Genomic DNA, 14,636 nt, shown 5'->3' on the forward strand with positions numbered 1-14,636 from the left:
CTGCAACTTCCACCTCTTGGGTTCAAGCAATTCTTCTGCCTCAGCCTCCTGAGTAGCTGGGATTACAGGTGCACACCACCACACCCGGCTAATTTTTGTATTTTTAGTAGAGACGGGGTTTTGCCATGTTGGTCAGAGCTAGTCTCAAACTCCTGACCTCGTGATCTGCCTACCTTGGCCTCCCAAAGTGCTGGGATTACAGGTGTGAGCCACCGTGTCTGGCCATAAATAGTTTTTAAAAATAAATTAGATCCATTCTGAGAGGATTTCCTACATCCTCCCAGCTGAGATTTCTTATTCTTACCTTAGAAGCTATTGATTTTAACTTCTCTCATTGCATCATTGCATTCCTCCCTGTCTGCATCACCGTTACAGCTTTCTTTCTGTAAGGGGGTTCTGTCTTCCCTGTCTGCTTCTTGAAGGCAGGAAATGCATCTGTATTTCTGATAATAATAATGCCAAATAATTTTTATTTAATTGAATAAGAAAGATCTGAATGGAACTTAGGCTCATACTTGAACCTCCACAGTGTCCAGGGGCCAGGAGAGAATTCTAGTCATTAACAGTCCTGACTGGACCATCAAAAAATGATAGCACGGCTGGGTGTGGTGGCTAATACCTGTAATCCCAGCACTCTGGGAGGCTGAGGTGGGAAGATTGCTTGAGCTCAGGAGTTTGAGACCAGCATGGCCAACATGGTGAAACCCCATCTCTACAGAAAAAAACACAAAAATTAGCTGGGTGTGGTGGTGGGCACCTGTAATCCCAACTACTCAGGAGGCTGAGGCAGGAGAATTGCTTGAACCCGGGAGGTGGAGGTTGCAGTGAGCCGAGATTGCACCAATGGACTCCAGCCTGGGCACAAAAGTGAGACTCTGTCTCAAAAAAAATTAAATATAAAAATAATTAAAAGAAAAAATAAGGTCGGACATGGTGGCTCACTCCTGTAATCCCAGCACTTTGGGAGGCTGAGGTGGGTGGATCACAAGGTCAGAAGTTCGAGACCAGCCTGGCCAATGTGATGAAATCCCGTCTCTACTAAAAATACAAAAATTAGCCAGGCATGGTGGCAGGCACCTGTAATTCCAGCTACTCAGAGGCTGAGGCAGGAGAATCACTTGAACCCGGGAGGCGGAGGTTGCAGTGAGCTGAGATTGCACCACTGCACTCCAGCCTGGGCAAAACTCCATCTCACAAAAAAGAAATAAACAAAGAAAAAAGAAAACAAAAATAGCACATTAAGGGAAAAGAAGTTCATTCCCACGGTGACCAAGCACCAATTCACTCACTCATGGCTCATTCATTCATTCATTTATCCCACTGAGTGACTCTCTAGCCGGCTGCCATGGTGGATCATTTTATTCCACTGAGTGACTCTCTAGCCGGCTGCCATGGTGGATCATTTTATTCTATTGAGTGACTCTCTAGCCGGCTGCCACGGTGGATCATTTTATTCTATTGAGTGACTCTCTAGCCGGCTGCCACGGTAGATCATTTTATTCCACTGAGTGACTCTCTAGCCGGCTGCCATGGTGGATCATTTTATTCCACTGTGTGACTCTCTAGCCGGCTGCCATGGTGGATCATTTTATTCTATTGAGTGACTCTCTAGCCTGGAGGCTATCTAGCAAAATTTACTGAAAATATGACACATTACTTCCGGAGATAACATTTTCTCATTGTGATAAGTGTATTTTTTAAAATAAAAATTTATGAAACTAAGAATATTTTTAAAATATAAATAATTTTTGAAATTTTCAAAACTTGCTATGTTTTTGGAAATATATAAAAATGTTATATTTATTCAGTCCTAGTGATAAACAGTCCTGGGATCTAAGGCTAAAAAATAGTTTGAGGCAGATTTTGAAGGTCTTCAAATGCATGCTAAGTCATTTGGAGTTTATTTTGTCTGTCTATAAGGGCGCTTTGAAAGTTTTTAAAACAGAGGAGTAGCAGGGGAAAATAGAGGCAAAATGTTAGGAAATATTTAATGCTGAAAAGTGTTAGGAAATATTTAATGCTGAAAATATGCAAAAGAATTAAAGAAACCGAAAAGAAATGCTCTAGACTGAAACAAATTAAGAAACAAGTGCAACCATGTAAAGGTCCAGATGTCTTCATTTCAGAAATAGCTGTACTCTCTGGGCTTCCCTGACACTGAGTTACGATTTTCCAGTTCCAAATCTACCCTATGTTTTCTTCACCATGTGACTTTTTCTTCCTTTTTGCTCGTGAATATTCCATATTAGTCATCTGCTTTCCTCCCCTCCTTTTTTCTCTGTCTTTTCCCATTTCTCTCCTCTACCATTTTCTTTCTCTCCGTTCCTCTCCTCCCCTTGCCTTCCTTTCTCTTTTCTTCCTGTTACTTCTCTGCCTTTCTCATTTCTCTCTCTCCTTTCTCTCCCTGCTCCTTCTTCCTCCCTTCTTCTTTCTCTCCCACCTTTCTCCCTCACTCTCAGTATATCTATATCCATATCTATATTTATATCTACATATACATCATGCATTTCCTTCAGAAATATGGTAAGCGTTCTAGACCCTTAAAAATGCACTTGTGTGGCCTATCCGATTATAAATTGCAATTTTCTAAATCTAAAGTTAGAGTAAACAATGAATTTTCTTGAAAAGGTAAAATCTATCTGACTTACTATATAACCCTAAGGAAGTTAATATCACGGCCTCTCTGGATCTTAGATATCTCATCTGTAAAATGCGGAAAATGATGATGCCTATTTCCTAGGTTCTGTTATAAGAATTAGATTATTAATGTAAAATGCTCAGTCCTGTCTCTTATATAAAGTGATCTCTTAATGAGTTTGCTCTTTCATTACCTTATAATTCTGCAGGTCAAATGGAAAACAATTTATAACTTATTTTTTCTCTGTTCTTTGCCTCCAGGTATATGGCTTGTATTCAGTGATTGGATTTAATCATAAATTGCACAAATACTATCGCTTCCTAATTCGAAATACTACAGAAGGAGGGAGCAACTTAACATTGGATAAGGCATTTACATGATTTCAGCCTAATAGTATTTCTCTGTATGGGGAGAAGAATTACTAACTACATTAAAGTCTTATTTTGAGTGGCAGAAGAAATGGTATATTTGAAAACATATACGCATAATTCCAACAAGTTACAAGGCATTGCTTAGACCGATAATGTATAGAGAGATTGACATACATACAATATATTGTGACTTAATAGATTTCTCCTGGTAAGGATATTTTGGAGTTTAAAGTTTTTTCCTGCATACTAACTTCAAAAGGGATATAGATCAGCTATATATTTTTCTTTTTCTTCTTCACAGTTGATAGACTAGATTTTAAAATTCTTTTATTCTTTTCTTAACTAATTATTAACTAATTTATCAGATATTTATACTGAATCCCAATAAATAAGTGATATGGAATAAAAACTTACAAGCCTTATTCAGTTCTAAATACATGTAGATATTGCATAAATATCCATATAACATGACTAATGTTAAGACCTTCTGTTTTTCTTACACTGTCTTTGAATGTTTGAACTCTAACAAAATAACTAAAACATTCAAATACAGTGTAAGACAAAGCAGAAGAGAGACCAGTTAGCTCAACCCACAACTTTTGCTGTCAAGAGAAAAAAGAAAAAACAAAAACAAAACTAAAGAATCAAAAATCATGAGTAACTCAGCCACACCAATGAATTATTTAGCTCAAAATTGACTTCAGATCTTTTATCTTTTTAACATTAACTAAGTAACTGTTTTAAGTTCTGCCAATGATCAGTGAAGTTAGATAGACAAAAATATTCTTGAGATGTACTGATATAGGATGTTAACTACTTGAATAGTTCTACAGGAGCATTCAATCACTTTCTTCACGTAAGTTTTGGTTGGGCCACATTCTCAGTGTCCCAACACAGCCTTGTTTCAGGGAGTTTCAATTTATATATACTCTGACTTCATTCAAATAATATTATGAAAATGATTTAATGGCATCTTCTGTTTATGTAATGCAAGTATTAAACCATTTTCTAGTCAGTCATTTAAAACAATAATTTTGTTATCCAGAGAACGTAACCTATCATACCTTGAAGATCTTACTATTTTTAATACCATTTTTAATACTGAAGTCGATTTGCATAGTTACATTTACAATATTCAATCTCTAAAATGCAAGAACTCTGAAATGAGATGTTGATATTTTAAGAGATAATTATTGAAATTATTTGTCTTATGAATTTAATTATATTGCTTAGAGAAAATCTTTGTTTTTCGGTATCGAAAACATTTCATTTGAATGAAAGCTAAAACAACCAATTTAAAAAGAATCACATCAAAATATTACATTTTTTCTTTTCATTTTCTCTTTGATTTAGTAAGTATAATAGCATACATGAAAATATTTAAAGAGAATCACATCAAAATATTATATTTTTTGTTTTCATTTTTTAATTACTAAGTGTAATAGCATTCATTAATGAAGTATGTCTACTCACATACTCCTAAAGTAGTCCCAGTGGTAGATTTTGTCTGCTTTATATTTTAGTCACAATACACATATTTTAAATGAGATCATCAAACAAGCAGTGAGGAGTTATCCAATAAAATGTAGTTTTTTCCTTCAAATTTAAACATTAAATTATATCTTCTTGTAATATTTAGTCTTGAAATTTGCTCTCCCTTCTTTATCACAATATTCAAAACATTGAGGAAACTGAAATATATATCTATACATATTTTAGAAGTATTATCTAGAGCATCGAACATTACATTTGGTTTTTATGCAGTGATAGCTAAAGAGCTATTGCAGTACAAAGCAACATTCATCCCTGTCCTGTGCAAAATGACCATTTGTTATATTATTTCTTTGTTAATATTTTAATCTAGGTTGTAAATTTGATCCAATTTTATTTGGTACCGTAAAATGTTTGCTTTAGTCTGTTTCATCTCATCTTCATATTGCTGTTTCAAATGTTAAAAGTTTTAAGACATCAATTTACCACATGTTAGAGCTGTGAGTGAATAAAGACTTAATAAAAGAAGAGTAATGCCTTAGGAGACTATAAAGTGACCAAAGGTGGAAATAGTATTAATTAAGTTTTATGAATTTCTATTTTCTCTGTTGGATTATTTTACTTAATTTTAGAAAAATGCTCGGGAGTTTTGGCAGGTATAGTCAGGTTTCTGATTAGAAGCCTCCCCAGCCCTCTTCTTTTTATTGGCAATAGTCCTGGGTTTGTGTGATTAATTGCCATCTGCTGAACCATGTGCACAGAAAAACCATCCCACTAGGAGCTGGATCATTACTGGATAAGATCACATGCACATGTGACCTAAACCTAGCCAATGGGAATCAGGTGAAGTCTGCTGGAGGGCATCTGGGAAAGATTTTCTCATTGATAAAATAGGTACATACAGAAAGGAATGTGTTTGTCTTTTCCGGACATTGGAGTTTCTGCATGTGACGACTAGAACTCAATAATGAGGAACTGGATTACCAGCGTCCTAAGAATGGCAGGATAGAGAGCTGCAAATAAGTTGGATTTGAAGAATGGCAGGATTAAGCTGGTTTGTTTACAGTCATCTAGAGCAGGAAACATTCTCTCCAATATAAAGGTGAAGATTGTGTCTGGGATAGTTGGAATTACTGCACAAGGAGCTTCTTATGTAAACCATGTAAAGTTGGACTTGGTATTAATATTCAAGGGTAAAAATAGAGGGCATGTCCTTCACATATAATTCTTCATTCCCCACAAGCTCTTTTTCTCTTCTGTCTCCCGGTTACATTTCTACAAACTTGAGTAATGAGAAACAATATATGCAACATGCAACAGACTGAGGGACTAAAACGCTGGTGCAGAATGTTCTTATCCTTTAATTTTGTGACTCCTTTAGGAATGCTGTGTCATTAGTATTTAAATCACTTCATAAATATTTCACTTTAAATACCATTGTAATGTCTTGTGTATGCCTTAATTGAGTTGACCAGAGAACAGAAAGCAAAAGGCCATATCATTCCTGCAAAAATAGCTTCTTCTATTTAGATACTTTGCACTGTGAAAGAAAAATCAACATATATATGTCTCACAATATGTACTCAGAACAACTGCAGACATTAGACATTGTAGCTTAAACAGGATAAAGTCGAAGAGGAAAAAGGAGAGAAGCAGGGGGGAAAAACCTTCAAATAACCTTGTATGGGGAAACTGAGGGAAGGGGTAAAAAAAACGGAGGCTATAGGTGAAGGTTAAAATGAGGGAAATTTCTTGGAATGTTTAAAGCTTTATTTTCTTTGACCTCTCTTCTGTTGTTCTTCAATTAGAATGTCATTCTAGGGTGTTCAAGAATTTGAAGGCCATATGGATACATTCCACAGAAAAAAAAAATCTTCCCAAGGATAACATCATCAGTGTTTCATTATGCACATGAAGGAATTTAAGGTTTTCTTTTCTTGTAACTCTGTTAAAAATATATCTGATGAGAACTCAAGAGGCATATTTCTTTTCCTAAACATCTCATGTCTTATTAGTTTGCTCTTACTGTTTAATTGAAAGTCCTCCTGAACTTCCTGAAGAGCGAGTTATATCTTATACGTTGCATCTTTTATAGTATCAAAACAGCAATTGCTGATTCATTAAAAATTGTCTTTTAAAAAGTTGTCTCATGATAACAGTGTAAAATCATCTCTTCTTGTTTGCCCTCAATGATCATATTCTTAATCATAAAGTAAAGGTTTAGGGATATTTTTAAATTCCATTCAAATCTAGAAGAAATGGAGAAAATTTGCCGCAAAATTACAAGCAAGAGCAAAACTAAAATTTTAACTTGCATAAGTGTTTCAATAAGATTAAAATCATTAAGATTGTATGCCATTATTTACATATTTACCCTTCTGTGGAACTTATGCACCATAAAATTTTGATACTAGAAAGAGACATTATGGAGAGTTGAGTTATCATTTTCAGGGAAAAGTGCACTGTTTTCCAGCTAAGAAAGTTACACAGTGCCGCAGTATTGAAAAGAATCACAGATCCTTCTAAATCTGAAGGAAAATAGGGCCAATAAACTCATATTTAAATTAACACTGACTTGATCTCCAAAGACCAAGAATAGATTCTCATTCTTGAATACGACTTTTTTTTTCTGTATAACTGACATCCCAGGGTAAGAGCCCATGAAAGAGAATAGCATTAATTTTCACAAGCTTTGCTTAGAAGGAAAGACCGAGAAATAAAGAAAATATAAGAAAATTGGAGAGACATGGAGAAGAAATGAGAATGTCCAGAGAATCTTTGGAAAAGAATTCCGGAAGGATAGAATAAAGAGAATTAGGGAAGACAATATTCAAAGAAAAGAATGACTGAGGATATTTCAGAGTTGATGAAACATGTAATCTCATATTATAAAAACTTATGAAGTCTGGAAAAGTATTTTAAAATCTATTTCTAGTTATATACCAGTAAAAGATGGAGAAGAAAGAAAAAGATAAGGGATAAGAAAAACAACCCATAACCTAAAAAAGAAAAGTTATCTTACAAATGATCAGACTTAGAAAATTCCCAACGGATTTTTCAAAGGCAACAATAGATGTGAGAAGATAAAGGACACTAACAGGTAAAGGCATAAACTTCAATAAGGTCAAAATAAGCATGTTCACCTGGAGGTACAAACTGATCACAGTTTATTAAGAACCCAAGAGCATGCTCTAGTCTTCAAGTGTCTTGTATTGTGAGCCAAGTTGACTCACTATAGCACTTCTTTCAATACTATAATTAAATAATCAACATTGTTGCTTCTTTTATAGAATCCCCAGTTAACATTTGGAAGGACACCTTAGGGATTTTGCAGTCCAAAGCATATGCCCGTGTGTCTTCTCTGTCTCTATGCTGCAAGTTGTCATCAAACACTTTTTCAGTTGACCTAGGATGAATTAGAGCAAGGAGATGAATGAGTGACCCCATTTGTACCGTTCTTCAATGTCAACGGTAAGGGCATGGCAAGTAGCAAAATAAAGTCTGTGTCACATTTTGAGACACTTGGATATAACTCAAGTCAGAGGAATTAGGTGGCTGTGGAGTGAACTTCATTTAAATTAGAACATTCTGAAAAACACACGGAAATACAGTGAGGTAGTGTAATATGCCACATAATATTGAGTATGCCTGAATTTATGTATGGTGCAAATTATTCTAACATTTTCAAATTGCTGACAGTAGAAAAAAATAGTATAATTTTGTGCAATGAAACCATGACTCTACAACAGTTCATGAAATAAAGTCACTTTCAAAAAAGACTATGGGAATTTATTTCTCATACAATAAAACTGGAAAATGGTGATGAAGTATTTGGGAAAAAACGTGGATCCTAAATGAAAGATTCAAGAGGAAAAACTGACATGGGGAGGCAGAAGTAACAATAAGAAAATGACTAATTTGATGAATATGCAATGGGTAGAATTATAATGCTGAAATATACAGCATGTACCACAGAAGCTGGTAGTCAGAATTAAAGGAGTCTAAGATCCCCAATTATTTTCAACAAGCATAATGGTGATATTTGCTTTTAAAAGTTAAATTTAGACTGGGTGCAGTGGCTCACTCCTGTAATCCCAGCACTTTGGAAGACTGAGGCAGACGGATCACCTGAGGTCAGGAGTTTTGAGACCAGCCTGGCCAACATGGTGAAACCCCTTCTTAACTAAAATTACACACACACACACATACACACACACACACAAACAAATTAGCTGGGCGTGGTGGTGGGCACCTGTAATCCCAGCTACTTAGGAGGCTGAGGCAGGAGAATTGCTTGAACCCGGGAGGTGGAGGTTGCAGTGAGCCAAGATCATGCCATGGCACTCCAGCCTCGGCAACAAGAGGGAGATTCCATCTCGAAAAATAATAATAATAATAAAAGTTAAATTTAATAACAATTTAAAGTGAATCACTATGAAACAGAAATACGGTATCAGTTGCTCAAAATAAAGGCAGTAAAAAGGAGGATGCTAACCCCAATCAATTACAAGGAAGGTAAGATGCAAAAAAAAGAGAAAAAGCAAGATTAAGGAAAGCATGAAAAATGGATGGAAGTAACAAATAAAAAAATATCAAAAATGATAGCAACTCACTAGTTACAAAGAAGATAATACCTTTACTTTTTTTTTCCCAAATCCAGCTATACACCACTTACAAGAACACAAAAAGATTGAAATTTAAAAGTTAAGAAATAGAGTTAATGCTGCTGTATTAACATAGAAGATTGAAGAATGTTAAATAAAAAAAATAAGGCTAATGAAGGTCATTACCTCATTATGATAAAACAAAAAACTACCAGGAAAATGAATATAATGTTAAATTGAAATACACTTCATTGCATATTATTTGACAGAATGACAAGAAGAAATTGACAATTTATATTATAGTAGAAAATATTCCAATTGAACTGTTTCCTAGGTATCAAGAATATAGTGAATCTTCATGGGTTAGAGAATTCTATGTTAAGCTTGAAGCAATGTAGGATGCAATAAATCCCCAGCCTTGAGAACCGTCTAACAATCGACTTGACAATTCTAGATTGTTATGTTGACATGTCTCAACTGTAAAATAACTTACTCATATTACAATTTTTCTGACCTCAAACATTTTGATATTAATAACACTATATATGATAATACTTTTAAAATTATACAACTTCTATTTCTAGAAAGATGGGATAGATGTACTTTTCCCTATATCTTTACTTAAGTTCAACTAAAAATACTTAATATGTTATAGTGTTTAAGAAGACTCTAAAAGTGGAGGGAAGATGGCAGACCAGCCAGGGACCTCGGCAGCCAAAGATGATGTGCTGGTGAGTGCTCTGAGCTTTCATTTTGCCTCCTGTACCCCAGACTGTGTGCAGAAGAAGCTGACAACCCAGAAATGCCAATAAAGGCTCCGATAAAGCTTGCTGTCTCTAGCCAGCTGACCAGAAGGGGAAGCATAAACATGCAGAACATGTACAGTCAATACTGCCCAACTCTAGCCACAGAAAACACAGAAAACAAAATGTGACCTCAACCCTTACCCCTCTTCCACACCCACAAAGGCTGCCTGGGGATCCTGGACTTCCACACTTCCCAAGTTGTAATGAGGTGACCCAAATACCACCATCCACCACCAAGGTGGTCTCAGAGTAGGCCGAATAGAGAATTGGGACATTCAGCCCTGCCAGGGCAACTAGAAATCATTTTCCACAGTGTCGGAGACTACATGGAGGACCTGGACATCAACACTCCACCCGGCAGGAACAAGGTGCTACCTACTCCAAGTGGGTAGTATCTCATGAAGATCACTACCTTCATTGTGATAAAAAAAAATACCAGGAAAAATAATATGTTAAATTGAAATACACCTCATTGCATATTATTTGACAGAATGACAGGAAGAAATTGACAAATTTATATTATAGTAGAAAATATTCCAATTGAACTGTTTCCTAGGTATCAAGAATATAGTGAAGCTTATTATTATAAGTGGGTCGTATCAGAGGAGGCATGTGGAAAGGAGGGTCAGGGCTTTCATCTCTAGCTAGAGATAACAAGGCAACTGCTGACTCCATAGTATCGGCAATAAGGTACCCAGTAGGGTGGTATCAGCAGAAGCCTAGGAGAAAACCAGCATATCCATCCCTCCTCAGCAGTAGTGAGGGGCTGCTTCACACCTTGGGTGTCAGCAGCCTCTTCATTTTCACAGCCCACTCCTGCCTTTGTAAGGCTGGAGCCTGATGACTCTGAGTGTCATAATCGAAAGACATTTTTTTCTTTGAGACGGGGTCTCACTCTTGTCCCCCAGGCTGGAGTGCAGTGGCATGATCACTGCTCACTGCAGCCTCCTTCTCCTGCGTTCAAGGGACTCTCCTGTCTCAGCCTCCCAAGTAGCTGGGACTACAGGCACGTACCACCATGCCTGGCTAATTTTTGTATTTTTAGTAGAAACACGGTTTCGCCACGTTGGCTAGGCTGGTCTCAAACTCCTGGCCTCAAGCAGTCCACCCACCTCAGCTTCCCAAAGTGCTAGGATTACAGGCATGAGCCACCGCGCCTGACCTAAGAGACATTTTTATTTTAGCTTGGGCTCCTCATTTCTTAGGCAATACAGTCCTCTCAAAACAGTCTCTTCTAATCCTTTCAATGCTACTAACCAATCCAACATTTCTTTCTTAGATATAACTTTCAAATATGTTTTATCTCATTTCTTTCTTGTTCCAGTGCCACTTTCTCCAGGTCATACCACCGTATGTCTTGATTACATTGTTCAATGAGAAATGTCACTAGTCCTGTGCTATCCAAGACTATTTTTGGAGTCTGGTTCTCACTCCTTTACGCAGGCTAGAGTGTGTAGTGGTGCTATCATAGCTTGCTGCAGCCTCGACCTCCTGGGCTCAAGGTATCCCTTCCAGGTAGTTTCAACTACAGGCACACATCACCATGCCCAGCTGATTTTTGTATTTTTTGTAGTGACGGTGTCTCACTATGTTGCCCAAGCAAGTCTCAAATTCCTGGCCTCAAGCGATCCTCCCACCTCAGCTTCCTGAAGTGCTGGGATTACAGGCATGAGCCGCTGGGCCCAGCCTCAAAGACTTAAATTTTTCATTTCAACTATTTGAAGTGTAAGTACAATATGATTTTCTAACTCTGAAAGTTCAAGAATTTATGAAAGCTTTATAATCTATGTATTTTCTTACTTATAAATCATTCAATTATTTCCCAAACTCATCTTTCTCATCATATTTTTCCCAAAAATAGTGAATTCTAGCCAACACCTACAACTGTGACATTATTTTCCAACTTCTTACCTTATGGCTTCCAGCACAATGGCATATACTAAGCCCTTTTATGCTGTCAAAGTTGATGATTTTATCAAAAGTTTTCCTGACACATAACCTATATCTTTACAAGTTTCAATATAAAAGTCCTTATCTTCCACACTTTAACATTAAGCCAATGACACATAATAATTTGATATCCCAGCTCCCCATTTCTGGATACAAATTTGCTTTATTTAGGGTAGGCTAAGCTTCTTTGCAGGAATAAAGAAATCTCAGTATCCCAATTAGTTTAATAGAGTGAAGTTTTATTCCCTGCTCAAACAAAGGCATGTGTTCTCATTTATATAGGTCTTCCGAAAGGTTCTCTTCCATGTAATCATTCAGAGACACAGATGCTCTATATAGTGTTTCCACTTCCACTTAGAGTCTTGGGGTCTTACATGAATTCCTGGTATCTAATTGAGCAATAAGCAGGAGTGGGAGGACATTTTCATGGGCCATTTCCAAGATTAGGCTGGAAATTGGCATATGTCAATTCCAATGTCCCAGACATATTACATGGTGGCACTGGGATGTAAGGGGGCTCAGTGAATGTAGTTTACATGTGTCCCAGGAAAAAGAGGAGCTCTGCATATTGGTCAACACAAACAGGCTTCCATAACATGAAGACTGAAACACTTGGTTGCTAAATGGGCAGCCCACTTAAAAGGATTAATACAAAAGAACAGATAAATATATTTTCAGGGCCAAATAGCAATCCATATCCCAAGTGTAAACTTCCATTTCTTAAATGTCTTACGAGATATGACAATTGGAATCAATATAAATGAAAAATAAATAAAATAAAATAATCTGGCCGGGTGCAGTGGCTCGCACCTGTAATCCCAGCACTCTGGGAGGCCGATTTGGGCAGATCACAAGGTCAGGAGTTCGACACCAGCTTGGTCAACATGGTGAAACCCCATCTCTACCAAAAATACAAAAATTAGCTGAGTGTGGTGGTGGGTGCCTGTAATCCCAGCTACTCGGGAAGCTGAGGCAGGAGAATCATTTGAACCCGGGAGGCGGAGGTTGCAGTGAGCTGAGATAGCCATTGCACTCCAGCCTCGGCAACAGGGTGAGACTCCGTCTCAAAAAAAAAAAAAAATTCATATATTGCAATTTACTAAATAATACGTCAATGCCATTTTAATATTTAAAAAAAACTCTTTTGCAACTACATAACATTTTGTTAAATTGGCACTCCCCAAATTTGAAATGCTTCAATCTCTATTTATCAAACATGTATTGAGTACCTACTCCACGGCAGACATGAAGTGGGGGAATGGAAGACAGCAGTAAACAGGAAGGCATGGCCTCTAACCATGAGGAGTGCCTTGCAATTGATCTGGTATTGCTCCAGCCACATCCACAATGCCCCATAGGGTAATTGTACCCCGCTTTGAGAAATTGTCTTACACACTCTTTAGAGAGTCATAGGTTTAATTATTTAAAAAGTGCCAAATTTAACCAGGCTTAAATGACCACTCAAGGTTTTACAATTAATGAGTTATTTACATAGGATCAAATTTCAGCTCTTTTGGAATCTTTTCAGGTAGATATCCTATATTTTACCTCCCCGTTAGTGTTGATGCTAGAAACAGGGCAATTCAATGATATTATGCGGTGTCCGAAGTGAAAAGAGATACAGATAGAAATAATAACTGAAATTCCAGGAGTGTTTGAAATATCGGAAAGAGACCAAGTGGTTTTTGTTTGTGTTACATTAATACACAAACACAACATCTCTGATATTTATATTTAAGGTTTCTTTCATTAGACGATGGAATAAGTATGAATTAAATCAAGTTTATTTTATATCCTTTAATAAACCAATAAATTATAAAAGTAAATTATTTTTCCCAAATATGGCAAGATAGCATACTCTCCTTAAAGCACGAAAAGATTTATTTAACAATATATGGAAGATTATAACATTGGACACTACATTAATGAAGGGTAACCAGGCTCGCCTGATGTTGTTCCAGTTAATATCCCAGAAAACAGTCAATCACGGAGAAAATATCCCATTTGGGGTTAATGACAGATGCTGAAATGTTATGTCTACTAAATTTAGTTTTTCAGGCAGTTTTTACACTGTATCTAAAACTTGCAGGATAGGAAGTACCCAGAAAGTGAAATTCTTGTGACAATAATTGCCTTTTTCTCATCTGAGATATTTTGGCATCATTATTCATATTCCCCCAATGTCAAAAGGAAAATCTGTAACTATTTAAAAATCATTTTCCCTAATAAGATTACTATTAGGATTTTGCACATGGAGGATATACACTCAAATAGTACCTTATTATAAGAAGCATATCTTAAATATTAATTATTTTATAACATATCAAAAGAAGTCATGTTGCTTGTAATTATTTTTTGAAGCCACATGTGGAAAATATGAAAACAAAATTTATATTTTATGTGGAAGATTCTTGTCCTCTTTTATCAAGTAGTGTTTGTTGTTACTCACCATTTTCTGTACACAGCAACGTGGGTTTCTTAGCTTGACTTACATTTCAAAAGTAGGAATCTTTTCTGTTTTAGCTCAATGCCAGTTGTGTGCTGACTGCCTGCTGCTTCCCAACTACGTATCTGGAATTTTTTAGTTTAATTGCTGCTTGCACAGTGGTATTGTACATAAACACAGCAGCTGCTACTGTATGTTGGAAGTGGCTCAGAAAAATCTACGGACACTGTTCAGCTTTGACTAAAAAGCCAAAAATTTTAGACCCAGCTGCATTACTCTAACAGCTTGACAATCTAGCGCCTTAACAAAAAAAATCCTCAACTTATTGGA

General features: G+C 36.5%; 1 protein-coding gene across 1 annotated transcript in view; it reads right to left on the reverse strand.

Moving 5' to 3' along the window:
- Nucleotides 1-6,248: 6,248 nt before the first annotated feature.
- The window catches only part of LOC129032992 (uncharacterized), a 96,115-nt gene continuing 87,727 nt past the window's right edge, over nt 6,249-14,636 (reverse strand). The window contains exon 4 of the mRNA XM_063661427.1: nt 6,249-7,906. Coding sequence (XP_063517497.1) covers nt 7,759-7,906 — 148 coding nt within the window. The 3' untranslated portion in view covers nt 6,249-7,758. The remainder of the gene's footprint in view (nt 7,907-14,636) is intronic.

This window comes from Pongo pygmaeus, chromosome 2 (genome assembly GCF_028885625.2).
Source record: "Pongo pygmaeus isolate AG05252 chromosome 2, NHGRI_mPonPyg2-v2.0_pri, whole genome shotgun sequence".
Taxonomy (NCBI): domain Eukaryota; kingdom Metazoa; phylum Chordata; class Mammalia; order Primates; family Hominidae; genus Pongo; species Pongo pygmaeus.